Source organism: Sylvia atricapilla, chromosome 6 (genome assembly GCF_009819655.1).
Source record: "Sylvia atricapilla isolate bSylAtr1 chromosome 6, bSylAtr1.pri, whole genome shotgun sequence".
NCBI lineage: Eukaryota > Metazoa > Chordata > Aves > Passeriformes > Sylviidae > Sylvia > Sylvia atricapilla.
In genome coordinates this window covers 9,394,353-9,420,090 of record NC_089145.1, presented here as the reverse complement: position 1 = coordinate 9,420,090, position 25,738 = coordinate 9,394,353, and the positions used below count along the sequence as shown (strand labels likewise).

Genomic DNA, 25,738 nt, shown 5'->3' with positions numbered 1-25,738 from the left:
TGGGCAAGGCCAGGGGGGGCCTGGCTGGGTGCACTCAGGGTGGGCACAGAGGGGTTTGGGAGGTGTCCAACCCCCAAAGTGGGCAACGGCAGTTTGCCTTGTAGATCCCTCTACAAGGATCTCTGTGATCCCCACCCAGGGCCCAGGAGAAGAGCCAGGACTCTCTGAACTGACCAGTGAGGTTTTATTGTCTGTGGCAGTGGCACCACGAGCCGGACCCGTTGCCCAGTGTCCGGGGCCATACATGAGCAGGGAGGGAGGGGAAGGGGGCTGCCCACCCCCAGCCCCTTGAGGAGCAAGGGCACAGGGTACAATGGAGGGGCATGGGGAGGAGGTGTTGAGAAGACAGGGACCCTGCGAGCTCGTACAAAGTGCATAGGTGTGTGTCTGTGTGTGTCCCCATGGGAGGGGACAGCGGGCCGTCAGCTCAGCGTCGGGGAGTAAGCCTGGAAGTGACACAGTGGGGAGGGGGTGAGCATCCTGCAGGGTCCCCGCGGCCTGGGTCACCCCTGGGGGGATCCAACCAGAGCAGAGAGGAGGGAGGGGATCTACCCCCAGCAGTGTGGACATGGGGAAGCTCAAGCTGGGGGGTGTGTCCCCAGCACTGGCTCAAATCCCACACTCACCCCACTCAAGGCTTCTTCCGTTTCAGCTTCAGCGCCTGCAGCCAGTGTGGGGGAGAAGCCTCGGATCTGGGGTATTGGCAGAGTTTCAGCATGAGCCCCCAGCAACCAGTCCCACGAACGAGACTGGTCCCCTCAGCCCCCCTTTTGCCTCCATGAGGATCCCAGCCCCACACTCACCCTGAGGATTTCTCTGGCTTGGGGGGCAAGGTCGGGGGTTTCCCACTCACACCAGGGATCTTGCAGGACTTGGAGCGCTGCACATGGGGGTCTTTAGGAGGAGTCCCCTTGCTGTCCCCTGATGACGTTCCCTCCTCGGCTGAGCGGTTGCGACCCCTCAGCTTAGCCTGAGGGGATAGAGGAGTCAGGGAAAAACACAGTGCTATGCCCCCCAAATCCCCTCACTGCCTCCTCCCTGTCTTTAGCCAGGCCCTAGCCCCACCCTGCCTCAGTTTCCCTGTGTTCCACCCTTCCTTCCATCCTGCAGCCACAAGTCCAAGGGACTCACCTTGATAGCAGAGGCACTGAGGCCGGGAAATAGTGGCACCTTGACCGCCCTGCCCGAGGGTGAGCCACGCATCCGCCGGCTCCGGGGCTCCTCTGCTGCCTCCTCGTCAGAGGACGCTGCCGGGGCTGGCCGGGGCTCTGTGGGGACACAGGGACAGTGTCACCCTCACAGTGTGGCAGGACAGACACCCTGCTCCCATGCCCATCCCTGCTGGGCTCACCCGTGGAGTCCCGGAAGATCCAGCTCTCCCCCTCGGTGGTCGTGGGGCGCAGGGATGGCGCCCGGTGCTGGCGCTTGCGGCCCAGGCTGGCCTTGCAGCGGAACACGCTGCTGTCCAGGAGCTCTGTGTCCTGCCGAGCCCAAGGGACAGGTCAGAGCTGGAACAGGGAGCACAGGGACTCCCCACCCCAGCCAGCACACCCACAGCCCCCACAGCAGTGCTGGGGGCCCTCAATCCATGGCTGTCTCTGAGGGCAGCAGGGTCAGAGAGCCCCATTGACAGACATGTCCTGTGACAGCCAGGCAGTCGACGGCCATACAGCGCGACTGGGACCTCCCCACTTCCACTCACCTCCAGAAGCGGAAATTCCTGCCCCTGCTCCACGGACCCCTCAGCCTGGGGGGTAGCCAGAGACAGCCGCTCCTCCCAGCTGGTGGAGCTCTCCCCATCTGGGTGGTCTGAGGGCTGCTCCTCACTTCCTGTGTCCATTGGGATCCCACTGGAAGCCTCTGGCAGAAGAGGGGGGACCCTGGAGCTCTGTGGGGCAGCGGCTGGCTCAGAGGGAGCCCTCTTCTCCTCAGAGGGGCTGGGTGACTCACTCCGGGGGGGCTTCACAGCCGAGGAATCAGCTGGAATGTCATCCATTGAAGGGCTGGGAGCTCTTCTGCTTGGGAGACAAAACCCCAGAGTTGCTCTAGCCCCAGATAACACAAACCCTGCCCCAAACCCCTCCGTATGCCTCAGGGGAAGCTGCTCCCTCCCTGCCACCACTGGTGCCCTCCTTACCCGTGCTCTGCGCCGGTGTCTCCTCCCAGGCTCTGCTCCCCCGCACCAAGGTCCCGGCTGCGGGCGGCACAGCGGGCACTGAAGGCACTTGCCCACTCCTGGCGCCTGGCCTCAGCATCCTGTGGCTCCATACTCCAGCTGTCAAGGTCCTGGCTCCAGCGGGCATTGCCCATGTCCAGAGAGAGACCCCTCTGCAAGCCTGCCTGGGGCTGTGGCAGGACCCCGGACATGGAGCCATCCAAGGCTCTGGCACTGCAGGGGTCTGGCACCCGCTCTGTCCCAACGACACCGAACTGGTTCTGGCACTCAGCTGCTCCAAGCTCCTCAGCCCAGTCTCTGCTGCTGGAGCTGTCATGCTCCTGCTGGTGGGCACTGCCCCAGGTGGGCTCCTGGGCTGGGGGATCAGGGTGGTGGGAGATGGGCATGTCCTCTCCAGCCCTGACCAGCCCGGTGTGCCCAACACTGCCCTCACCGGGCCAGCTCAGCTGAGTTGGGATCAGCTCCTGCTCTTCCTCCCTGGGAGTGACGGAGCTGTGCTGCCCATCCCAGGCTCCTCCACTGGGGCTCAACTCTCTGTCCTGGGCCTCCACATCCTTGGTGCTGGATCTGTCCTCCCAGACACCCCCACTGGGGCTGAACAACACCCCATTCTGGGTCTCTGTGTCCCCAGTGCTGTGCCTGCCTTCCCTAGCTGTTCTGCTGGATATGAATTCACTGTCCTGGGTTTCAAGGCCCCTGATGCTGGATCTGTCACCCCAGGCTGCTCTGCTGGGACTGAACTCATCCTGGATCTCCAGGTCCCTGGTGCTGCATTCAATGGCTTCAGGCAGCCTGCTGGAGCTGAACTTCTGGTCCTGGCTCTCCATATCCCTCATGCTGGATCTGTCATCCCAGGCCGGCCTGCTGGGGCTGAATTCCTGGTCCTGGCTCTCTGTGTCCCTGGTGCTGGATCTGTCATCCCAGGCTGGCCTGCTGGGGCTGAATTCTTGGTCCTGGCTCTCTGTGTCCCTGGTGCTGGATCTGTCATCCCAGGCCGGCCTGCTGGGGCTGAATTCTTGGTCCTGCCTCTCCATATCCCTCATGCTGGATCTGTCATCCCAGGCTGGCCTGCTGGGGCTGAATTCCTGGTCCTGGCTCTCCATATCCCTCATGCTGGATCTGTCATCCCAGGCTGGCCTGCTGGGGCTGAATTCCTGGTCCTGGCTCTCCATATCCCTCATGCTGGATCTGTCATCCCAGGCCGGCCTGCTAGGGCTGAATTCCTGGTCCTGGCTCTCTGTGTCCCTGGTGCTGGATCTGTCATCCCAGGCCGGCCTGCTGGGGCTGAACTCTCTGTCCTGGCTTTCCATGTCCCTGATTTCACCAGTCCAGGCTGGCCGGTTGGGGCTGAACTCCCGGTCCTGGCTCTCCATGTCCCTGGGGTTATACCTTCTGTCCCAGGCTGGCTGGTCAGGGCTGAACTCCTTATCTGGGCTCCCAGCATCCCCAGTGCTAGATCTGCCAGCCCAGCCCAGCGTTAAATCCTCGTCCTTGCTCCCAGCATCCTGGCTGCTGTATTTACTGGCCCAGTCTGAGGTGAGCTTCCTGTCCTTCATCTCTGTGTCCCTGCTGCTGTACCCGCCTGCCCAGGTGGGCTGCTCGGAGCACGGCTCCTTGTCCAGCTGCTGGACGTGTCCCGTGCCAAGGCCACTGCCCCAGCTGGCCTGTCCAGAGCCAAGCTCCTCTGTGCTGCCATAGCCCTGGCCCCACTTGGCTGTGCTGGCACTGAAATCTGGATCCTGCGGGCAGTTCTTCCCAGTGCCAACGGACTGGGACCAGTCGCTGCAGCCCAGTTTAGTGTTTCCCATCAGCTCCGCAGCTCTGTAGTCACCGCTCCAGCGCTCCTGGGCAGTACTGTCCTTGTCGTTGTGGGTGTTGTCCCAGCTGGATTTGGTCCTGAATTCCTGGTCCTGCTTGGTCTCAACAGGCCAGTCTCTCCCCCCGGACACACCTGGATGGCTCCAGTCAAAGGTGCTGTCCTGGCGAGGGTGGCCAATGCCAAACTCACTGCACAGGTCCTTCTGTGACCAGCCCAGAAGGTTCTGGTGGAAAAAAGGGGAGAGGAGTTAGAGGGAGGAGGGAGGTTAGAAAGAGGAGAGGAGTTTGAGGGGGGCACAACCCTGGCTCCCACAGCAGCAGACCTGGAAGAGGGAAACACCTTGGGGATACAGCACAGTGGGGGCCCATCCCAAGTGGGGTCTGCCTCTCAGCACACAGTCCTGCTAAGCCTCCACCCTGTCCCATCCCACTGCTCAGTGGAGGGCAGCGATGAGGAGCCCAGCCCACACCAACCCCACAGAGCCCCTCACCTCTGGAGAGCTGTGGACCCCAGGTGATGCCAACAGCTCTGTCAGCCAGCCTGGGTCGGCGTGGTGCTCAGGGTCCTGCGAGGGCCCTTCAGCCTGGCCTGGGCCTCCGGGACCCTGCAGGCTCTTGGGGCCATCACCTGCCCAGGCAGAGTCAGCTGGAGCAGCTGGATCTGGAGGGGCTGGATCCAAGGGGGCAGCTGTGGTGAGGCTGGGCTGGGTGGGGGACTCAGGCTCAGCTGGGTCCTGGCCAGGCTTTGTCACGTGAAGTGAGGAGTGGGACACAGGAGCATCCTTCTCTGCCTCCCTTTCCTCCTCCTCCTCTGCTGAGCCCTCAGAGTCTCGCTGGGCCATGGGACCCCCTGGGCATGGAGCCCCCTCTGCCTGCTGGCTGTCAGATCCTTCAGACCTGCTGTCCTTCGGAGGGCCAGGGGCCCCAGCCTCCCCATCTGACTCCCCCTCTTCAGAGAGCCCTGAGTCAGGTGTCTCTCGGATGGGGGAGCGGGGAGGGAAGGCTGGCAAGCGTGGCCCCCGTGATGGGAATGTCCACTCAAAGGACTGGGAAAGGCTCCAGCCGGACTCGCTGCCCAGGGAGGGCTCTGACAGGAGGTCTCCAGGCCGGGGCAGGGCACTCAGTGAGCCCCCCAGCTCCCCCAGGCCCTGCCCCGTGGGCGGGGGCCGCAGCACCCCCTCTGAGGAGCGCCGGAGCCCCACATCCCGGGGAGGGGGATTGAAATCAGGACCCTCATGGGACCGTGGGGACACTGCGGAGTCATCAGGTCCCTCTGGGGAGCCTGGGGGACAAGAGGCTTTGGCAACGGGTGGTCTGGGGGAGCCCAAGTATTCAGCAGCAGCCTCAGGAGAGCCTGGGGGACAAGTGATTCGCGGGGGCAGTTCAGGAGTGCCGGGGGGGCTGGCAGTGCCAGGGGATCCCTCCCCTGGAGTGTGTGGGGAGCCAGGGGAACGGGAGACTCTGAGCTGGGGTTCAGTGGCTGAGGGAGCGCCTGGGGGCTGGATGGAGGTGACGGGGACCTCAACTGGAGGCCGAGAGGGGGATTCGGGGGAACCAGGGGGCAGTGTGGGAGAGTCGGGGGCCAGGAGCTCAGGCGGGGCATCAGGGGAGCCAGGGGCTGGGGCAGAGGGCACAGCAGGCTGGAAAGGAGCTCCTGGGGCTGGGCAGGTAGGGGGCCTTGGGGAGCCTGGAGGTCCGAGGGCACCCAGCTGTAGAGTGGAAAGCTGTGGAAAAAGCCAGTAGGGGGTCATGTCACTCAAGAGGTACCTCCAAACATCATCCAAAAAGCCAGCCCCCCAAACCTCTGGAGGGTCCCCCCCTCCAGTCCTGCTCTCCTCCCTGCACCCAGGGCAGGAAGTGCTCATGGTGCGTGCCAGAACCAGGCTGCTCCTGTGTGACTCAGCCAGGGCGGCTCCCGGTGCCCCAGCCCTGCTCCCTGCCCGGCCCCCCGCTGCCCCCGCAACGCCTGGACAGATGGAGAGAAGAAATGAAACAGGAAGAAGTCAGAACCCCCAGCACAGCCCCCTGCCCTGCCTGTGACCTGCATTCCCCTGCCCAGCACCACCACTGTTTACCCCCTTGCTGGGGTGACCTGGTGCCGCTGCCCAGGCTGCCACCAGCAGTGTCACCGTGGCCCGGTGTCCTGGTCACCGCCCCAAGCAAACGGCACGGGGAAAGTGGCTGGCAGGGTGCCCGTAGGGCCTGCCCTGCCACATACCTGCTGGGTCACCGAACCCCAGCTGGTGACTCATGGCTGCTCCCTGCCCACGCCTGGCACCAGTGTTGGCACACTCCACCCCCACACCCCCGGGCCCCACACCGGGCTCTCGGCACAGGGGGCACTGACTCCCCCCACGAAGGGGCAGCCAGCACCCCAAGGAGAAAGAGAGACACGCACCCCACAGAGAGGGAGCCCCGGAGGAGACAGGAGAGCCCCGAAGGAGAGAGCCCAGGAGCGGAGCCGCCATGGCGCCGGAGGGCGAGGCCAGCACTCACGTCAGGAGGGGATGGCGGCCTCCGGCGTCCGCAGGGGTCCCCGGCACAGCTTGGCCCAGCTGGGGGGGAACTGCTGCAGAGACAGAAGGGGACGGCGGGTAAATCCCACTGTGTGCCCCAGTGCCATTCTCCTGCCACCCATGAAGCACCCCTGCCCCAAACCACCTTTCAAGGATGCAGGGTACAGGGCTCAGGCCCTGCCACAGCTGCACAGTCTCTGGCTTGGACTGTGAAGGGAAGGAGGCAAAGTGCCTCCAGCTCCCCTTCCGGAAAGTTTTCGGTCCTTTGGGAGTGACTTTCTCACACTCTGGTTCAGAGCAGCCCCCGCCCAGCGCTCCCTGAGGTGCCCGGCTCTCGGGAGTGTGGCCAAGCCCTGGCCCTGGCCCAGGACATCCTGCAGCTGGGAGTCCTGCCGATCTGACTGCTCCCTGTGCCCTAGCATGGCCCAGCAGTGAAAAAATAGCAAGGCTGGAAAATCAGGAGCATTTCCTGGGGGAGCAACCCCCTGCCTGTTACTCCCAGCCAAAGGGCTGGCTTGGAGCCCGCCCACAGGCAGCTCCTGGCCTGGGACAGCCCATTCTGAGGTTGGCACCAGCCGCCCCAGCCTTCCCACAGAGGCAGCTCGAGGCACTGCGGCTCGGGAGGAAGCCGGGACCAGACCTCAGCTCCGTTACATTCCCAGCCCTGGGATGGCTCACCCACACCGAGGGAGTGATATATCCTGTTGCCACTCCCACTCCTCACAGCGTCGGTCCCTGTGCCCTCACCTCATCTCAGCCACAGGGCGTCCATCATCCCCCATTCCCAGCTCTCCTGCTGCAGGTCGGGGCATCTGGGGGACTTCACTGGCAGGGTCTCCATCTGCCTCCCCGCTGGGACGCTTCCGGAAGGCAGTGAAGGTCTTGGAACCAAAGCGGGCGGAGGGGTCGGTGCAGAAGGGTGAGAGCCAGGCCCGGTCTGGGCTGCCTGGGCCCTCCCTGCTGTCCATCTTAGCCAGGATCTCCTCCACGGTGGTGCCCGGGAACCGCTCTGGCCTGGCAGCTACCGGCACTGGCGTCACCTTGAAAGGTGCTGGGCCCTTGCGTGAGGGGGTTGGCGGGGCCGGGGGCACCTCCTGCTCGGTGCCTGTGACAAGGGACGACGAGAGCCCCTTCCCATTGTGGGTCTCGGGTGATCTGACAGTGAAGGAGGGGCGCCGGAGGGGCCCCCCCGTGCCTGCCCCGCTGTAGGGCTGGGGCCCGGCCAGGCGGTTCATCTTCTCGGCCGAGGGCAGCTCGGGCCGGGGGTGACGCGGGCCCGGCGTGGGGGGTGGCACCGGGGGCTTGGCGGGCACGGCCGGCTTGGGCAGCACTCGGGGCTTGGGCCGCACCGGGGGCTTGGGGCGCACGCTGCCTGCAGAGAGCAAGGGAGGGGAATGGGGTCAGTGGAGTGATGCGGCCCCCCACAACTGGGAACAGCCCTTGGGGGGCTGCCCCAGCAATCCCCTGCCCCAAGCCCCCCCAGCCCGGGTTACTGACCTTTATCGGGGCTGCCGGCCAGCCCGGCCCCTCCAGTGCCGGCAGGGGAGGCGCAGGGCACGGCGGGGGGCAAGGGCTGCGGCTGGGACGCCATGGCGACACGGGGACGTGGGCAGCACGGCGCGGGGTCAGCCCCTGGGGGAGACGGAGAATCGTTTTGGGGAGCGCCCCGAGCCTGGGGGAACCCAACCACCTGTGGGGCCTTGTGCCAAGCCCCGTCCAGCTGTGCCAAACGGTGATCACACCGTGGTGCCACCCTTAGTACCTCGGCCCTGCTCACCTGAGCCAGCCTGGCCACGGCAGCAGAGCCAGACACGGCCCCAGCCTGCCGGTAACCACACGGACCCCACAATACACCCCCCAACGCCGTGGGGCCCCTCCTTTACCTGTCTGACCCTGCGCTAACCTGTCCCAACACACACGTGTCACTCTCACCGACCTTCGTCAATTCCCCAGCGCCGATCCGGTCCCGAGTTTGCCCAAGTCCCCATCTCAGCTCCCTGCCCAGGTCACCCGCGCCCCCCACCGAGCCCCCGGCAGCCCGAGGGGCACCGCCCGGTCCCCCGAGACCCTCGGCCAGCCCCTCTCAGGGGCCGCGGGTGCCCCACTCACCTTCCCCACATCAGTCTCATGTCGGGGGCGGGCCGGGGACACACGTGGGGGGCGCAGAGCGGACGGGGAGGAGGGGTTACTGTCCCCACGGGTCTCACGCTGCTGCCGCCGCCTCTCCCGTGACTCACCGGGGCTGCGGGGACAGGAAAAACCCGCTCGGTGCCTCCTCCCGGCCCTGCCCTCTCTCTCCCCTGCCCTGCCCCCCCCGCCCTCTCCTCCTCGCCTCGCTCGCTCCTGCCCCGCCGGGGTCCACCCTCCCCGAGACCCCCCTCCTCTGCCCTTCCACGGGGGAGCCGCCGCCACAAGCCACATCTGGAAACCATCGGGCCCGTCTCCCAGCCCGGGATGGCGGCGGGGCCCCGGGATGCGGGTCCGGCCCCCCGGGGTCCTCCGCCAGCGCGGCCTAGCCTCGTTGCCGCGGCAACGAAGCCTCCGATCGAGTAGCTGAGTAGGCCGCGACCACGGCCTAGCGCCGTCCCCATGACAACGAAGCCCCCCACTCAATTCGGGGGTCCCGGGCCCATGTTGCTCGTCGGTACCGAAGCCGCCTGGTCCCTCGGCGGGCGCCACAAGCCCGGGACGATCCCGATCACCCGCAGCCCCATGCCGGCACAGAGACCCCTACTCACCCTCCACCGGCGCTGCTCATCCATATTCATGAGCGGCCCGGCCACGCCCCCGATGGCAGAGAGGGGTGGGGCAGAGCGGCGCCGCGTGGCGGGCGGACCATAGAGAGGGGCGGCTAGAGAGTCCTCCAAACCGGGGTCGGGGGGCAGGAGACCTCCAGCGCTCCCCGAATCACCCTCGGGCGCCGGAACAGCCGCCCAGAACGCCCTGGACACCCCACAACGCCCCCCGCAGCTGCAAATTATCCCGTTCCCGGGGTCCTCCAACCGTGGGTCTGCTGTCAGAGGGGCAGTAATGAATATTTAGGCGGAGGTTGCTGTGACAATAGAGCCCCCTCACATTTTTGGGGCATCCAGGGTCCCTTGTGCCCACCGGGGACGCGCGGCTTCCACCCTGGGGGGCGCTCCTGCTTCCCCATAGCCCCATCCCAGCGGTGCCAGTAAAGGCAGTGGAAGGAGGAGGGAACAGGCAGCCATGGGGTCCCCTCGGGGCTGGTTCCAGACCGGGAAGCGGCTGCAATCAACACCGGAGGGGAAACAGGCCTTAATCGGATCAACCCCCTCATGAGGGAGGTAGAAAAACCCCCAAATGGCATCAGGATCGAGCGAGGGGCTGTAATTAGGTGCCCTGATGGCTTAGCAGGGGCTGGGGGCCGCTAATGGAGGGTGGGGAGAGAGTGAAGTCAGTCCTGGAATCGGTTCAAGGAGGGGAATGAGCTCCCGGATGGCTGCAGGAAGGAAGGAGGGATGGGGGAGCCAGCCCCACACCCACACAAACACCATCAGTGGGTTTTTTTTTTTATTCAACTCGAGTTGCCATGTGAACAGACCCAAAATACAAAAAAACACAAAAAAAAATCAACGAGGGAAGGAAAGGAGAGAAATCCAAGTGTTTAGAAAAAATAAATTGATGGGATACAAAGGCGAAGGACTGAGGAGCCTCTGGCACCTCCTGCCACCACGGGGTGCTGGGGGGACAGGGGAACCTGGCCCTGCTCCGAGGTGGGAGCCATCCAGAGCCCAGGACCCTGTTCCCTTCCGTGGGGCCGGCCTGCCCAGTCCTCTCCCGACCTGGGATCCAGCCTGGAGCCAGCTGGGATGGGGCTAATCCGAGCCGGATGCAGAGTCCTCTGAGCTGGGAGGTGGGCTGGCAGCTCCCTCGTCCTCTGAGTCCTGCAGGCAGGGGACAAAGAGGTCAGCAGGGGACAATGAAGGCAGGGCAGTATCCCCCACTACAGCAGGGACAGGGTGGTGACTTGGGGACACCTCGAGGAATGTCCAAGTACCACGAGGTACCAGAAGGACCCAGCCTCTCCATCAGAAACCACAGGTATGTTACCGATGGAAGAGGAGCTGGGACCCTCCCAGACAGCTGTTCCCCAGGAACGAGGGACTAGGACTTCCCCTAGTTGTGACCCCCACCTCCTTCTTGCTCTCTGCAGAGGAGCTCTCATCGCTAGACACGAATTCCTTGCTCTTGAAGCTGTCACTCGTGCCCTTAGCCGGGGACTTGGAGGATGCGGACTTGGAGGTGGTGCCTTTCTTGTCCCCTTTCCCCTTCACCAGCTTCTCCTGCTTCTTCTTTTTCTTCTTCGACCTTTCCCTGCAAGGGGTTGGGTGGGCAGAGGGGAGAGGAGCAGCATTACCCAGCTGGCAGTGCACTGGCCCTGGGAACAGCCTGATTTTTGGGGGCCAAGCCCTGCCAGCCTCTTGCCAGCACACTCACCCCCTGTGGCTGTCACCCTTGCTGTATTCCTTCATGGCCTTCTCATAGTCCCTCCTGGCATCTTCTGCCTTCCGATCCCACTCCTGCAGCCAGAACACAGGGTCAGCAATGTCCCCTTTCCTACTCCACCATCCTCCTGCACCCCACCCTGCTCCCACTTCTGATCACCCAGCTCACCAGCCTGAAGATGTCCCCACCCCTTTCCAACTGCCCACCTGTGCAGCTCCAGGCTTCCAAGAGCAAGGAAGGGTCTTGCATATCTGTCTTCCCCTCCTGTACCAGGCCCAGCTCTGCCCTGGGCCTCCCATCCCTCACCTCCTTCTTCTCCTTGGACATGGCCTTCCAGAGCTCCCCGGCCTTCTTGGACAGATCAGTGATGCTGATGCCAGGGTGGTCCGACTTGATCTTCTCCCGGCTGGCATTCAGCCAGAGCATGTAGGCAGACATTGGGCGCTTGGGAGCATTGGGGTCCTTCCCCTTCTTGCTCTGGCAGGTGGAGAACACCCATGAAACCCCGATGCACCCTTCCCCCAACACCTCAGGAGCAGGCTTTGCTCGCCTCGCCTCCACACCCCCCAGCAATCCAGCTGCAGCCCTGGGAGAGGGGCTGAAGGGGGGTCACAGCTGGGGGTCAGGCTGCTGGAAAACAGCCCAACAACAGCCATGATAGGCTGGGCATGGGAACAACATGCCCTTGGGAGAGGCTCAGCCTGGACCCATCTGGAGGCAGTGACACCAGGCCTGGTCAACAGTTCTGGCGCTGGTGAGTGCTGCAGAGGCTGAGGTGAGGCAGCTCAGGTGGGGCTGTGACCCACCCAGTCCTGCTCCAGGAACTCGTCCTGCTCCCCTGACCAGCAGCCCCTCACCTCTGGCTGCTTCTTGCGGGGCTTGCGGTCCTTGACGATCTTGGCCTTCTTGGCCGGTTTCTTGTCGTCACGGTCGCTGTCGCCATCACCGCTGGAGGAGCTGGCTGAGGCGTTGCTGTCAAACCTGCACGGGGGCACCAGCCTCAGAGCTGCCCCCAGACACCACAGCCCTGAGGCTTCCCGGGCTGGAGCTGCCCTGCTCCCATTAACAGCCCTCAGGGGAGCAGCCTTCCACGAACATGGCTCATTGTGTTCTGTTTCCTGGATATTTGGAGCTCTACTGGCGCCAGGGCTCGGCTTCAAGCTCCCCCCACAAATCCCAGCCATCCTCACCCCAGCTTGGGGCTTTAACCCTCCTCCTAAACTGTTCACTTTCCTGAAAAGTGCAGCCAAGGTCTCCCCAGGAGCCCTTCCAGAACTCTCTCATATTGCCTAATGCCATTAGAATGAAGTGAGCCCAGAACTGCACCAGATGCCCAACATTCCCAAATGCAGGGCTGTACACTCCAAAATCCAGGTGTACAGCCACAGTATGACTGGCATTGCTGTCAAACCTGCACGAGGGCACCAGCCTCAGAGCTGCCCCCAGACACCACAGCCCTGAGGCTTCCCGGGCTGGAGCTGCCCTGCTCCCATTAACAGCCCTCAGGGGAGCATCCTTCCACGAACATGGCTCATTGTGTTCTGTTTCCTGGATATTTGGAAGTCATACTGTGAGCATCTCTCAATGTTCACACAGCCCTAGAACAGCACCTTCCTATAGGGCTTTTGGATAGAGCCCTGCCTGCCCTCTACTCACTCTTCAGCCACGTCATCATCCTCTTCTCCAGGGTTGAAGGACTCATCTGGAGGAGAAAGCGAGGGCTCAGTGCTTCCGATCATGGGGAGCAGGAGCATCCTGGCAGCCCCTCCCAGCCCCAGGCCTCACCTGTCTCCTCCCCAGAGCCATCACTGCTGTCATTGGCATTCTCCTCCCGGATCTTGCCCTCCTCTTTCATCCTCTCCAAGTAGGCATCGTGCTGGTCCTCATCAGAGTCGGCATATTCATCATAGCTCTGCTTCATTCCCTGTGGAGAGGTGGGATGAGAGCTGCTCCCTGTGTCCGCCACTGGAACACGGCCCTGGGCATGCACAGGGCAGGGGACAGACAAGTCCACATCCCCTCCTTCCCCCCCTCAGGGCCCAGAGAGAGGGGCAGAGCAGTTATGAGGGTTATGGGGGCCCTCGCACACCACGCTGGGGTTACTGGGTTAGTCAGAGACCACCACAGCCATGCACAGGAAACCTGCACCCGGAGGAGGAGGAGGACAAAGAGGAAGGGATATCGCACGGACCTTTTTCCTCTACAAGGGCAAGGAGAGAAAAGAGAGGTGAAAAAAAGAGGGAAAAGCAGCTGGATTCTGGGAGAAGGCAGCGCTAGCGCCAGTGGGCACGAGCCCGGCCCTGTGTGGCTGATACCTCCTTCAGCCCCCGGTTCTTGATGTTCAGCTTCTTAGCATTGACGAAGTCGAAGAGCTTCCCGTACTCCTCCCTGTGGGAAAGGGCACAGTTGGGCCAGGGCTGCTGGGGAGCCCCGGCAGGCACAGCCAGGCTGGCCCCACTCCCACACCCACCTCTCGATGCTGCTGAAGGTGTACTGGGTGCCCTGCTTGGTCTCGATCTCAAAGTCGAAGGAGCGGGTGGTGGTGGTGCCACGGGCGAAGTTGACAAAGGAGATCTCATCGAAGCGGATGTGCACGGGGGGCTTGTGCACATAGATGAAGCCCCTCTCCAGAGGGTACAGCAGCCCCGAGCTGGCCTTGTAGGAGCACGTGATGCACTGGGCTCCAGAGTGTCTGCGGGACAAACACTGCTATCCCCGGGGACAAACATCCTCCTTGTGCCCAGCCCTGGTAGACAGACCCTGCTCCCCAGCACGAATCACACAGAGAGCCCCTTCCCCCTGGCCATGGGAATGAGGTGGAAAGAGAGAGACTGGCCCTGCCACCACTCACCCCTGGAAGTTTCCAGGCACGGTGATCTTGCGGTTCACCAGTGCCTTCATCACTCGGCTGACCATCTCGTAGAGGGACCCCGACATGTTCTTGGTGAGCCGCCCCTCAAAGCGCTTCTCCACCTCCTCCCTGTGTGGAGGGAAGGAGGGCAGAGGTGAGAACAGGGTCCAGGGGGTAAGTACTTCCCTCAGGATCCAGGGAGGGGTCTGGGAAGCAGTGTGGCATTGGGGGAGCTCACTCATTCATGTTGAGGGTCAGGGAGATGTCCTCATCCTTGGAAAAGAGCAGGATGAGGAAGTGGTAGCGTGTCTGGCCTTGCTTTATGGGGGGGTCCAGGCTGATCTGGAAAGAGAAGAGGAGGTGAAGACACAAAACCCCACCAAAGCACCCTTAATGCTCTTCCGGAGGAAAGCTGAGCCACTCCCACTCACCACGAAGAACATCTGGCGCTGGTCCTTGTGCGGGAGCAGGAAGAGGCGCAGCACGGTGGTGTAGGGGATCTTGTAGTCGAAGGTCTTGCCGTGCAGGTGCAGGAAGGTGGGGTAGATGCGGATGTCGTAGCGCCCACGCGGCGTCAGGCACTGCAGCTCCCGGAAGATGCAGATGGCATCTCCGGTGGCCTGGATCACGTCTGCCTTGGACAGCACGTTCTGGGCAAAGGCCTGCGAGGGAAGTGGTCAAAAAGGGTCCCTTGCTACCAGCCCCCGCCCTCCTGCCAGCCCACGCACCTCCACGGGGTCCACGCCGTCCTCCTGCGTGGGGGGCACGTAGAACCGGACCTCCATAAGTGAGACCTCGGCGTCATCGTTCTGGTGGAACTCCAGCGTCACCTCGTTCTTGCCCGTGGTGCACTGGGACACATTGCTGAGCGGGATCTCAAACACCGGCTGCTCCCCGATGTCGAAGGAGAGAAGCTGCCCTGCGGGGATGTCACAGCCAGCTCAGAGCTGTGCCCCACAAATCCCATCTCCAGCCATAGTCTCACTCCTCTCCCAAAACCCAGCAAGTGCCTCTGCTCTCATTACTGCATTCCCACCCTCCAAAATCTCCAGGCTTTCTCCCTTCTGGCTGCATCCCTGGAAATTTGCACTGATCAGAAACACAGGAAAAGGAACTGTCTGACCCCATATGTCCTGGTCCCTGAGCTGGAGGCACATCTACCAGCTCCTCTGGCTCCTTGAAGAATGGCAGCTCTGCCACACATGCAGATTCTACACCAAGCACAGGCCCCTGGGATTCAGGGCCCTCCTGCTCTCCTGAGACGGCAAATCTCCTCACTGTCCCCAAGGATATCCCTAGAAAGCAGCTGCTCCTAAGGGAATGGCTGGGGCACCAGAACAGCCACGTTGGTGGAAACATCCCACCCCATGGCTTTAGGCTGCAATTGGAACTCACCTCCAAACCTCACCGTGCCCCAGTTCCAGCCCTTCACACATAGATCCTTCTCTGCGAGCTCCAGACAATAGTGGGCCTTGAAGAAATCTGAAAGCTTGTCAAATTCCTGGGTTGGACAAAAGGGAGGGAACGCCATCAGGAACCACCAGTGCCCAGAGCCCCAGGTGAGACACAGCTCCTAGGCATGGAGATGGGAGGGAGCAGAGCCATTCTGGGGCTGGCAGGGAGCACAGCTTGATCTAGGACAGGGCCAAGGCAGCGGGAGCAGGAACAGGGACTCACCGACTCCCGGAACCCGTCGTACTTGTAGACGTGGCCATTCTTGGTGAGCAGCTTGAGGCCGTGCCCCAGCGCCACGCGCCGCCACACGCCCTCGGCCAGCTCTGAGGCCTGGATGTTGTCCACCTTCCCTGTCTTGCTGTTCTTGAAGATGACGCCCTGCCGGCTCAGCCGCAGCCGCCCATCATTCTGTGGGACAATTGGGCGTGAGGGGACTCAGTCCATGGAGGAACCACGGCCATGTTGGGTACAGCCCTCCAGATACCCACACCACCAACCTACCACCAACGGGCCACAGCTTCATCCTCCACACCCTCCTCACCACACAGCATTTGCTCCCCTCATCCACACCCCAACCCAGGAAGTGCCCCTGCGGCCATCCCCATGTCGCCTCACTTACCATGGACCCCTTCACCTCCTGGTAGATCTCGTTGAACTCCAGCGTATCGGCCATGGCGGCTGCGGGGTGTGGGAGGGGACGGGGACCAGCTCAGGGGGGGTTCAGCAGCCCCCCCAGCCTGGCATGCCCGGGGCAGCGGCAGAGGAATCAGTCACGGCAGCTGTGGGAGGACAGCGGGTGAGGCACGAGCTGATGACAGGCTCCTGGCCCTCCCCAGCGCCCCCAAAAACCAAACCTCACCCTCCCAAAGCGCTCCCATCCCCAGCCCCGGACGCTGCCTCTTGCGGCGACCCCCGGCCCCTCTCGCCCCCTTCCCCGGATGTGCTGTGGCCCCAGGGCCACCCCTTCCTGCACCTCGAGGCCACCGCTGTGTCATCGCATCTCTCTCCCCTGCCCTTCCCCTGCCTGATACGGCCTCTCCGCACCCCAAACCACCCACCGCACCCCAAATTCTTTCCGGGCCTCAGCTCCCAAGCGCCCCCCGGGCCTCTCTCCAACCCCAGGCCTGCCTCCCGGCCCCGAGTCTACTACCATCTCAGGCCTGTTCCCCATCTCAGCCCGGCCTCCCCTGACTCCGGGTTCCCCCCTGCGACATCCAGACACACCTCCCCAATCCCCTGGGCAAGCCCGCCCAGCCCCCCCGCACCACCGCCGCCGCTGCCGCCGCTTTTCCCGCCTGCGCAGCGCGAACCGCGCGGAGCCGCCACCGCCGGAAGTCGCGCGGACTTCCGCCATAGCGCCGGTCCGCGCTGACGCCCCCTGGCGAAGGGGAGGAGCCGTGCAGCGCTCGCCGCCGCACCGCGGGCGGCACCGCAGCTCGCCAGAGGACCCCGCCCACCGGTGGGGGCGGGGTTAGAGAGGTCGCGACCCCGCCCCCCGGCCGCCGCTCCGCCCCGCCCAGAACCCTAGAGAGAAAGGGGGAGGGACCCCATTGGCCAGCGCGGGCGAGCCCCGTGACGTCACCTCGTGTGGGGACAATCCCCCCCTCCCCAAACCCGGGGCGCCCCAAAGTGTTGGAACCGGACAATGGGGGCTGCCCAGAGCAGGGCATCCCCGAAACCGCACCTACGGGGTATCCCCCTCGCGCTTCCCTGCAGGGGTGTCCTCCCCAAACCGGGCATCCCCAGTCTGGGGCGCACCCCTCACGTGCACCCCAACGCCGGGCTCCTCAGTGTCCAAATGTGTCCCCCATTTGGGGCTCCCCACCACGGAGACCCCGGGGAAGGATCGCGGCTGCATCCCTCCATCGCTCCAGGAAGGGGGGGCGACCCCTCCCGTCCCCCCAGGCCGTGCCCCCGCCCCCGTCCCCCGCCCTGCCCCCGCCTCCGCCCTCCCGCACCGCCCGCACCGCCCTCGCCGCCCGTACCCCTGCGGGTGCTGCCCACACCCTGCCGGTACCCGCACCCTGCCCGTGTCCCTGCCGGTACCCCCGCCTGCACCCGCGCCCTGCCTGCCCTGCCCGCATCCCCGCTCACTGCCCGCACCCCTGCCCTGCCCTTCCCGCATCACCCTCCGTTCCCGCAGCCCTGCCTGCCGCTGCCCTGCCCGCAGCCCTGCCTTGCCCTGCCCGTAACCCCGTCGCCGGCCGCCCCCCGCGCTGCCCATGTCCCTCTCGGGCTCTCGCACCCGCTGGGTGAGCGACTTCTTCTCCTACGAGACCACCAAGTCGGTGGTGGTGAAGAGCTGGGTGGTGGGCGTCGTCAACCGCGGCGTCCAGCTTCTCATCCTCGCCTACTTCGTCGGGTGAGCGCCTCTGGCAGCCGCCGGGACAACCCCAGGGCACCTCTGGGACACCCCGCCCCGGGACATCCCCCGGGACATACCCCGAAGCCTCTTCCCGGCACCGCGGCAGCGCGGTGACTCCCACTTGCTGCTGCAGGTGACACCCGGGGGTGACAAGGGTGATGGGGGACGACGGCGTGTGGCAGTGGGGTCACAGCTTGGGGACACCCGGGTGGCGGTGCGGGGTGAGAGGGTGGCCAGGTCGGGAGTAGGGGGTGATGGAGCAGAGGAGGGACAGGAGACCGGGTGACAAAATGTGTCAGGGCTGGGAATTTAGGTGTGCCGGAGCAGGTGACACCATGGGGACAGCCAGGAGAGTGTGCCTGGTTGACAAGGCGGGACAGAGGATGTCGCCGCGGGTGACACAAGCGGGACAGCCAGAGAGCGTGCCGGTGCGGGCGACAGGAGGGTGGCAGCGCAGGTGACACGATGGGGACAGTAAGGTGTCGTTACGGGTGACACAAGGAGGACAGCCAGGAGAGAATCTCAGGTGGATGACGGGAAGGGGACAGTGTGGGTGACACCGAGGGGCAGAGAAGCCGCTCGGCCCCAGGGGATGACAGAAGGGGGTCTCTGTCCCCGAGTGCTCCCGCGGGGTGACAGCAGCCACCGGCCGGCGGATGACAAGCGGCTGTCAGGACGCGGACAGCTCCGGGGGGCCGGGGGTCACAGGCAGGTCCGGGGCGTACCCCCCCGGGTGGGGGCAGGCGGGGCACGGGGGATGCCGGTGGTGTCGGGGGGTGGCTATCCCCAGCGTCACCCTCGGTGTTGTCCCAGCTGGGTGTTCCTCCATGAGAAAGCGTATCAGGTGCGGGACACCGCCATCGAGTCCTCCGTGGTCACCAAGGTGAAGGGCGTGGGGCGCTACGCGGGGCAGGTGATGGACACGGCCGACTACGTCACGCCCCCTCAGGTGAGGACCGGGGGCCGGAGGGGTCGCTGAGGGGCGCGGGGCCATCCCCGCCTCAGTTCTCCACCCCCCGGACCGGTCGTGTGACAGCGACCTCCCTCAGGGCACCTCGGTGTTCGTGGTGGTCACCAAGCAGATCCGGACCGAGGACCAGGCGCAGGGCGTGTGCCCGGAGGTGCGGGGGGGCAGGGGGCGCTCGGGGGGACCCCTCGATGAGCCCCCCGTCCGCTGACCCCCGCCCCGCAGAGCGAAGCCGCGTTCCACTGCTCGGCGGACCGGGACTGCCGGGAGCTGAGCCCGGGCACGAGCAACGGTGAGGGACCCCGGGGATACCGGGGGCTGGGGGGGCGGGAGGACTGGGGGGAGCCACCGCGGGCGGGAGTGAGGGACACTAGGTGAGCTTGGAGACTGGGCGGGAGCTCGGGGTTCTGATGCAGGAGCTGGAGGTCTGGAGGAGCTGGGGTATCAGGGTCCCAGGGGTGCCGATGGGGTTCCAGGGACCCAGGGGTCCTGACGGGGGTCTGGGGTCCTAGGGGTGCTCCTGAGGGTACTGACAGCAGTCTGGGGGTCCCAGGGGTGCTGACGGGGGTCTGCGGTCTCAGGGGTGCTTCTGAGGGTACTGACAGCGGTCCGGGGGTCCCAGGGGTGCTGACGGGGGTCTGGGGTCTCAGGGATGCCCCCGGGGGTACTAACGGGAGTACAAGGGTCCCAGGGGGGCTGACAGAGTTCAGGGGTCCGAGGTCCCAGGTGTGCTGACAGGGGTTAGGGGTCCCAGGGATGCTGACAGGGCGCTGCGTCCCCTACAACACGACCCTGCGCTCCTGCGAGATCCAGGGCTGGTGCCCGCCCGAGGTGGACACTGTTGACGTGTAAGTGGGGCTGGGGGGACACGGGGAGGAGCAGGGGACATGCTCCCTGCCGTGTCCCCAGCGTCACCCCCTTTTCTCCAGCCCCGTCATGCTGGAAGCTGAGAACTTCACCCTCCTCATCAAGAATAGCATCCGCTTCCCGCTCTTTGGCTTTGAGAAGTGAGTAGCCCGAGACACGAGGGGACACAGGGGAACATGAGGACAGAGGGATGGTGTAACACAAGGACATGGGGACAGGGAACATGCGGACACAGGCACAGGATGGTGGGGGGACACTGGGATGGGAGTCCATGAATCCCAGACTGCTGCCTGATGGCACATCCCTCCATGTCCCCCGTGTCCCTCTGTGTCCCCAGGACCAACCTGCCGCCCCCTGGCAGTGGGACGGAGCTGGGCCGGTGTCGCTTCCACCCACAGCTGCAGCCCCTGTGCCCCATCCTGCGCCTGGGGGATGTGGCACGTCTGGCTGGGCAGGACTTCCCTGCGCTGGCTGCCACCGTGAGCGGGGACACAGGGGACACGGGAGGCACGGGAGGGGAGGGATTGGGATGGATGTGGGGGACATAGGGGTACAAACATGTAAGCATGTGAGACATGGGATTTGGGGGACGCAGACATGGGATGTGGGACATGGGGACATGGGAAATGGGATGGGGGGGATATGGAGTGGTGGGAAGTGGACATGGAGGATGGGGACATGGGCTTCATAACATGGGGACATGGGATGCAGGGATGAGAGATGTTTGGAACAGGACATGGGGGTACAGGTACACAGGACACACGGTGATGATGTGGGGCTTGACACAGGGACATGGATGTGGATGCATGGACTTTGGGATGTGGGGCATGAGGTGTACCGACATGGGGATTTGAGATACGGGGTGCAGGGAGATGTGGAGCTTGGGGAGATGAGAATGTGGGATGTGGGATATAGAGCATGGAGACATAGGATGCAGGACTGTGAAATTGTGGGGACTTGGCACCATGGGGCCAGGGTCTGTGGTGCTGATGCAGGGCTGGGGCAGGGGGGGGTGCTGGGGATCAAGATCGGGTGGGTGTGTGACCTGGACCAGGCCTGGGAGCGCTGCCTGCCCCGCTACTCCTTCACCCGCCTGGACAGCCTGGCCCGGACCCCTGCCCCTGGATACAACTTCAGGTATGGCCAGGACATGCATGGCACAGGGGTGTGCATTGCCTGGCATGGCTCCTGTCCCCATGTCCCTGTGTCCCTGTGTCCCTGCAGGCATGCCAGATACTACCGCTGGCCCAACGGCTCTGAGCGCCGCACCCTCATCAAGGCCTTTGGGATCCGCTTTGATGTCCTGGTGTATGGCAGCGTATGTGTGGGGATGGGGATTTGGGGGATCACAGGGGGTTTGGGGACTCTGGCCAACAAGATTGGGGACTTTGGCCAACAAGCTTTGCTCCCCCAGGCTGGGAAGTTCGGCATTGTCCCCACCCTCATCAACACGGTGGCTGCTTTCACCTCCATTGGTGTGGTGAGTTGTGGATGTTCTCAGCCCCGGAGTGGCGACACCTCCCAGGGCAAAAGGAGGAAATCCCCATGGGGCGTGGGGACACAGCACAGCAGCGGGGTGCCAGTGGCCTGGCTCCTTGGGGGTCCGAGGGTGCTCCGTAACACTGGGCCCCCTCCACCCCAACGCTGCTGCCCCCAGGGCACGGTGCTGTGCGACATCATCCTGCTCAACTTCCTCAAGGGCGCTGAGCACTACAAGGCCCGCAAGTTCGAGGAGGTCAGACACGGGGCCAGGGTGCCCTGGGGATGGGGACACCTCCGGGGGGCTCGATCGCCCCCCCCGGAGTGCAGTGACTCACCCAGCGCCTGTCCCTTGCCCCACAGGTGTCGGAGGCTGTCCTGCCCACCACCCCTGCCAGCCCCAAGGCGTGTCCCCCCGGGGCGCTGGAGGCCAGCTCCCGGGACAAGCAATCCACCGACTCAGGCACCTTCTCCCTCGGCCTCTAGCCCCGGGGGTCAATGGGGCAGCCCCCCGCCTGTGCACCACACTGTGGGGCAGCCCATGGCCTGGTGAGGGGCTCGCCGCGACCCCCGTCGGGCTCCTACTGCTCACCCAGTTCCCACTGATCCCTGTGAGCCCCATCAGCATCTGACTGTCCCCAGTGCCCACCCCGGGTTGTCCCAGTACATCTCAGTGTCCCCAGTGTCCATACGAGGTGCCCCGGCCCTGTCCTTGGCCCCCGCACCTCCCTGTCCTTGCCACCCCATGCCGGGGGCTGCAACCCCCCTCCCCTCTCCCCAAATAAACCCACGGCTCGCAGCACCCACTCGTGTCCAGCCTTGGGGGGGTGCGGGGTGATTTTGGGGGGCCGAAACCCGGGCAGGGGCAGGGTGCGGCAGCAGAGGGGTCAGGGTGCTGTCCCTGGGACGGGGGACACCGCGGGGGGAGCTGCCAACAGGAGGAGCGCTGTGCCCGCAGCGCTGCCCGTGGAAGGGGCACCGAGGGACAGGAGTTGTGCCCTAGGGATGTCACTTCCTCGGTCGGATGTAACTGGTGGGTTCGAAAGAAGCTGCCGGATCCCTCCTCGTGCAGGGTCAAGCGCTGCCCTTCCTGCTCGGGAGGAAAGGGGTCTGGCTCCTCATCCCACCCCGTGGGGGCTCCCACCCCAATGCCCCTGCAGAGCCAGCAAGGACGCCGTGAGCCTGGCTTATTCCCAGGGGAGCCGCTGGTGCCAAGTCCTGGGGTTCATTCCTGGGAATGACGAACGAGGGTCCCGGAGCCCCTCGCTGGTGCCCAGGGCAGCCCCCGCCCCTCAGGGAGAGCGGCTCCTGTCCTCCCCCCGCTGCAGATAGCGGAGCTCCTTATCAGCCCCACGGAGTCCTTATCAGCCCAGCCCTGGCCACCCACCCACAACCCGTGGCCACCCCAAACCCTTCCCCGCGCCGAGATCAATGGGACCCCCTGGGTGGCACCGAGGCTGAGCCATCTCAGCTTCCAGGACAGCGAGCGGGTGACCGGGACACTCAACCCGCAGTTTTTGGAAAGGGAAGAAACTGGAAACGGATCCATGTGTGGCGGCTGGAAAGGAATACTTGTGCCGTGTTTCAATTAGGACAGAGATAGCTCGGATTGTTATTAATAGTCATTAACAGAACTGCTCATTAGCGGTCCTGCTCATTAACAGGGCTCCGGCCAGGGCGGGAGCAGCCCGGGGAGCCTCGCTGCCATCCCGGGGGGCTCATTAGCAGTGCCGGTGTTTCCCTGTTAATGTTCTTAATTAGCAGAAAGGTTCGAGTCGCGTCTTGCACTGGGGGACTAGGGGGTTCCGGCCCTTCTGCATTCCAGCTTGGGATTTGAACCGGAACTGGGCATCCTCACAGTTCTGTCAGCAGTTTGAGCAGTTTTTGGGTTTATACCTCTCTCCCCGCAAGCCGGCTGTGCCTGGACCAGGATACGGGATCGTTCCTTATCTCCAGCCTGATTAAGCCCTGTTTATTCTCCCGACTGTCGCTGCAGCTCTGAGTGTTCGGTGCTGCTGTGCCCCCCCCCCACAACCTGCACCCCCATTTACCAGCCCCCTTTCTCCCCTACACCATTCTGTCTCTTTTTGGAGACCCCTGTGAACTTTTCCCCCCAGTTTCAGCCACTCAATTCCCCCCACATCCCTCCTTTACACCTCTTTACTGGTAGAAAGACCCCACTGAGCCGGCGGGGGGTCCCGGGGGCTCTCTGCCCCTCCCAGCCTCCGTCCCTGCACTCCGGTGTTAAACCTGCCCCTTTCCACAGTCTGTCCCATGCTGAATCCCCCCCTTCAGCCCCAGCCCAGCCCCCAGCCCAGATCCCCTGCGTGTCCCAGGGGACTTGGGGCTCTCCAGACCTCACTCTACGAAGTCTCACTCGGCTTCTTCGGTTCTTTTCCCCAGAGCTGGAATTGTAAGAGTTCCGTCTCAGCGGCACAATCCCAGACCACGGTCCCACCACTTGTTGGCTGGGGGAAAGTTTGTTCTCTCTTGGCTCAGCGCTGCGGCGTCCGGCTCCATGGGAAACCCGCGGAGCCGGGATACACCGAGAGCTCGGGCAGCAGCCGGTCCTGCGGCAGCTGCTGCTCTAAAGTGATCTTTTTACAGCGTGGGGAGTCCCAGAACCCCCCTCCCCGCCCTGGATTTTCGGTAAATGTGTGAATCTCCTCGGCATGTTGTGCCCCAAGTGGGGCCCCGGCGCTGGGGGACCCCCCGGAGCCACCACTGTGTGCACAGCGGGGCAAAGCGGGGAGCAAAACGGGGAATCCCAAGCGCCAAATGCAAAATGCCAAATGCACACCCTCCCCCTCCCAGTGTGACACCACCCCCCAGTGCGACCCCCCCTGCTGCCAGGTGCCCGATGTGACACTGCCCGTGCGAAATGCAGCCCCGATGTGTGACACCCCGGCGCTGAATGCGGCGCCCTGAGGTGAAACCCCAAATGCTGGCTGAAGCCCCCCCGTTCCTGAGCTCCCGAGCGCCGCTGCCCTGACCCCAGCACGGAGCGCTGTCGTGGTGGGCGATCCAACCCCCCGGGCGCGGCGGGGCCGGGGTTATCTCGGGGGTCGGCGCGTTGACACGCGGGTGAGAGCGCGGTAAAACCCCCCGGGCAGGAGCCAGATGGAGGTGGGGGGAGCTGTGAAGTTTCCCACGGGGGCTCCCCGCCGGCCCTGCCTCCTGCCCTGTCCTGTCCGTCCCCTCCAGGAGGAGGGCTGGGAGGAGGAGGAAGGGGAGGTAACGCGGTGGGATTCGCGGGCGGCTCAGGGGCCGGAGGAGCGAGTGAGCCCGGGATGAGCTGAGCGGAGCGGAGCAGCGCCGGGATGGAGGAGGCGACGGACGCCTACACCTACGGCTTCGACAACGATACGGACTGCGAGTACACCGAGTGGGGCCCCTCGCTGGCCCTGCTTCCCACCATCTACCTGCTGGTCTTCCTGCTGGGCACCACCGGTAACGGGCTGGTCCTCTGGACCGTCTTCAAGGGCGGCCGCGACCGCCGGCGCTCGGCCGACACCTTCATCGCCAACCTGGCCGTGGCCGACCTCACCTTCGTGGTCACCCTGCCCCTGTGGGCCGCCTACGCCTGGCTGGGCTACCACTGGCCCTTCGGCACGGCCGCCTGCAAGGTCAGCAGCTACCTGGTGTTTGTTAACATGTACGCCAGCGTCTTCTGCCTGACCGGCCTCAGCTTCGACCGCTACCTGGCCATCGTCCGGCCGCTGGCCACCGCCAAGCTGCGCTCGCGGGTCAGCGGGCTGCTGGCCACCGTGGCCCTGTGGCTGCTGGCGGCCCTGCTGGCCCTGCCCGCCCTGGTGCTGCGGCGGGCGGCCGCCCTCGGCGGGGACACCAAGATCACCTGCTACATGGACTACGGGGACCTGGCGGCGCAGGGGACGGAGGGCGCCTGGGAGGTGGGGCTGGGGCTCTCCTCCACCGCCCTGGGCTTCGTGGCCCCCTTCGCAGTGATGCTGACCTGCTACTTCTTTATCGCCCGCACCGTGGCCACTCACTTCCGCCGGGAGCGGGCCGAGGGGCCCCGCAAGCGCAAGCGCCTCCTCACCATCATCACGGTGCTGGTGGCCGCCTTCGGGGGCTGCTGGCTGCCCTTCCACCTGGTCAAGACCCTCTACGTGCTGATGGACCTGGAGGTGCTGCCCTGGTCCTGCGCCCTCCACACCTTCCTCAACAACCTCCATCCCTACTGCACCGGCATCGCCTACATCAACAGCTGCCTCAACCCCTTCCTCTACGCCTTCTTCGACCCCCGCTTTCGCCACGCCTGCGCCGCCCTCCTCTGCTGCCGGACCCCCGGGCCCGGGCCCGAGCGCTCGGCCAGCTACTCCTCGGGGCACAGCCATCCCCCCGGTGGCAAGGGCGGTCCCGGTCCGGGGGGCAAGCTGGACCCCGCCACCCAGGAGACGCTCTTCCGCGCCTGAACCCCTCCCCGACCGCCCCCGGCGCCTCCCGAGCTGGTCTACTCGGGGGGACCCCCCTCCACCTCCGCGTCTCCCCAAAGCCTGGCTTGCTTTGGGGATCCCCCGCTGGAAAGCCCTGCTCGCGGGAAGGGGAAACTGAGGCACAGCCGGGGAGGAGCCCCTGGGGGGCTCAGGCGGGGGCGGCTCCCCCGATACCCCCAGAGCTTTGTGTTTTGTGACAAATAAATGAATTTTGGTTAAAAAAAGGAGCAGGGTGTGCGCAGTTCCCTCGGGGGGGCTGGGGGGATGCGGCGGGAGGATGGAGGGGTGGGGGTACGGCTGGGTTTTAGGGTGTCTGT

The 25,738-nt window shown here is 64.7% G+C and overlaps 4 protein-coding genes across 6 annotated transcripts; 2 read left to right on the top strand and 2 right to left on the bottom strand.

The window, feature by feature from the left end:
- Positions 1-161: 161 nt before the first annotated feature.
- Positions 162-8,266, bottom strand: TNKS1BP1 (tankyrase 1 binding protein 1). Of its 2 annotated transcripts, none has more exons than XM_066320618.1 (11): positions 8,008-8,266; positions 7,258-7,882; positions 6,491-6,563; positions 4,486-5,718; positions 2,138-4,218; positions 1,703-2,018; positions 1,352-1,481; positions 1,132-1,268; positions 804-970; positions 627-692; positions 162-446 (listed from the first exon to the last, which is right to left on the bottom strand). In XM_066320618.1, exons 1-10 carry the CDS (start codon positions 8,099-8,101, stop codon positions 632-634), a joined length of 4,917 nt encoding a protein of 1,638 aa, XP_066176715.1. In that variant the 5' UTR covers positions 8,102-8,266; the 3' UTR covers positions 162-446; positions 627-631. The 2 variants fall into 2 exon arrangements, with proteins under 2 accessions (XP_066176715.1, XP_066176716.1); XM_066320619.1 differs by having other exon boundaries at positions 1,703-2,015; positions 8,008-8,265.
- A 1,765-nt stretch (positions 8,267-10,031) lies between these two features.
- On the bottom strand, positions 10,032-16,678 carry SSRP1 (structure specific recognition protein 1). The gene is made up of 17 exons (XM_066320617.1): positions 16,552-16,678; positions 15,906-16,065; positions 15,509-15,694; positions 15,227-15,332; positions 14,560-14,750; positions 14,263-14,493; positions 14,070-14,173; positions 13,832-13,960; positions 13,451-13,672; positions 13,296-13,368; positions 12,766-12,904; positions 12,637-12,682; positions 11,838-11,961; positions 11,287-11,457; positions 10,972-11,054; positions 10,668-10,848; positions 10,032-10,418 (listed from the first exon to the last, which is right to left on the bottom strand). Exons 2-17 carry the CDS (start codon positions 15,957-15,959, stop codon positions 10,350-10,352), a joined length of 2,109 nt encoding a protein of 702 aa, XP_066176714.1. The 5' UTR covers positions 15,960-16,065; positions 16,552-16,678; the 3' UTR covers positions 10,032-10,349.
- Positions 16,679-17,268: 590 nt separating this feature from the next.
- P2RX3 (purinergic receptor P2X 3) lies at positions 17,269-21,470 on the top strand. 2 transcript variants are annotated; one of them, XM_066322249.1, is made up of 12 exons: positions 17,269-17,648; positions 18,465-18,600; positions 18,701-18,772; positions 18,844-18,910; positions 19,373-19,466; positions 19,548-19,625; positions 19,823-19,964; positions 20,540-20,622; positions 20,710-20,803; positions 20,900-20,965; positions 21,143-21,220; positions 21,328-21,470. In XM_066322249.1, the coding sequence occupies exons 1-12, from the start codon at positions 17,509-17,511 to the stop codon at positions 21,448-21,450; spliced, it is 1,173 nt and encodes a 390-aa protein (XP_066178346.1). In that variant the 5' UTR covers positions 17,269-17,508; the 3' UTR covers positions 21,451-21,470. The 2 variants fall into 2 exon arrangements, with proteins under 2 accessions (XP_066178346.1, XP_066178345.1); XM_066322248.1 differs by having other exon boundaries at positions 17,270-17,648; positions 20,492-20,622.
- Positions 21,471-24,194: 2,724 nt separating this feature from the next.
- On the top strand, positions 24,195-25,645 carry APLNR (apelin receptor). The gene has a single exon (XM_066322246.1). The coding sequence runs from the start codon at positions 24,285-24,287 to the stop codon at positions 25,398-25,400; it is 1,116 nt and encodes a 371-aa protein (XP_066178343.1). The 5' UTR covers positions 24,195-24,284; the 3' UTR covers positions 25,401-25,645.
- Positions 25,646-25,738: the final 93 nt, after the last annotated feature.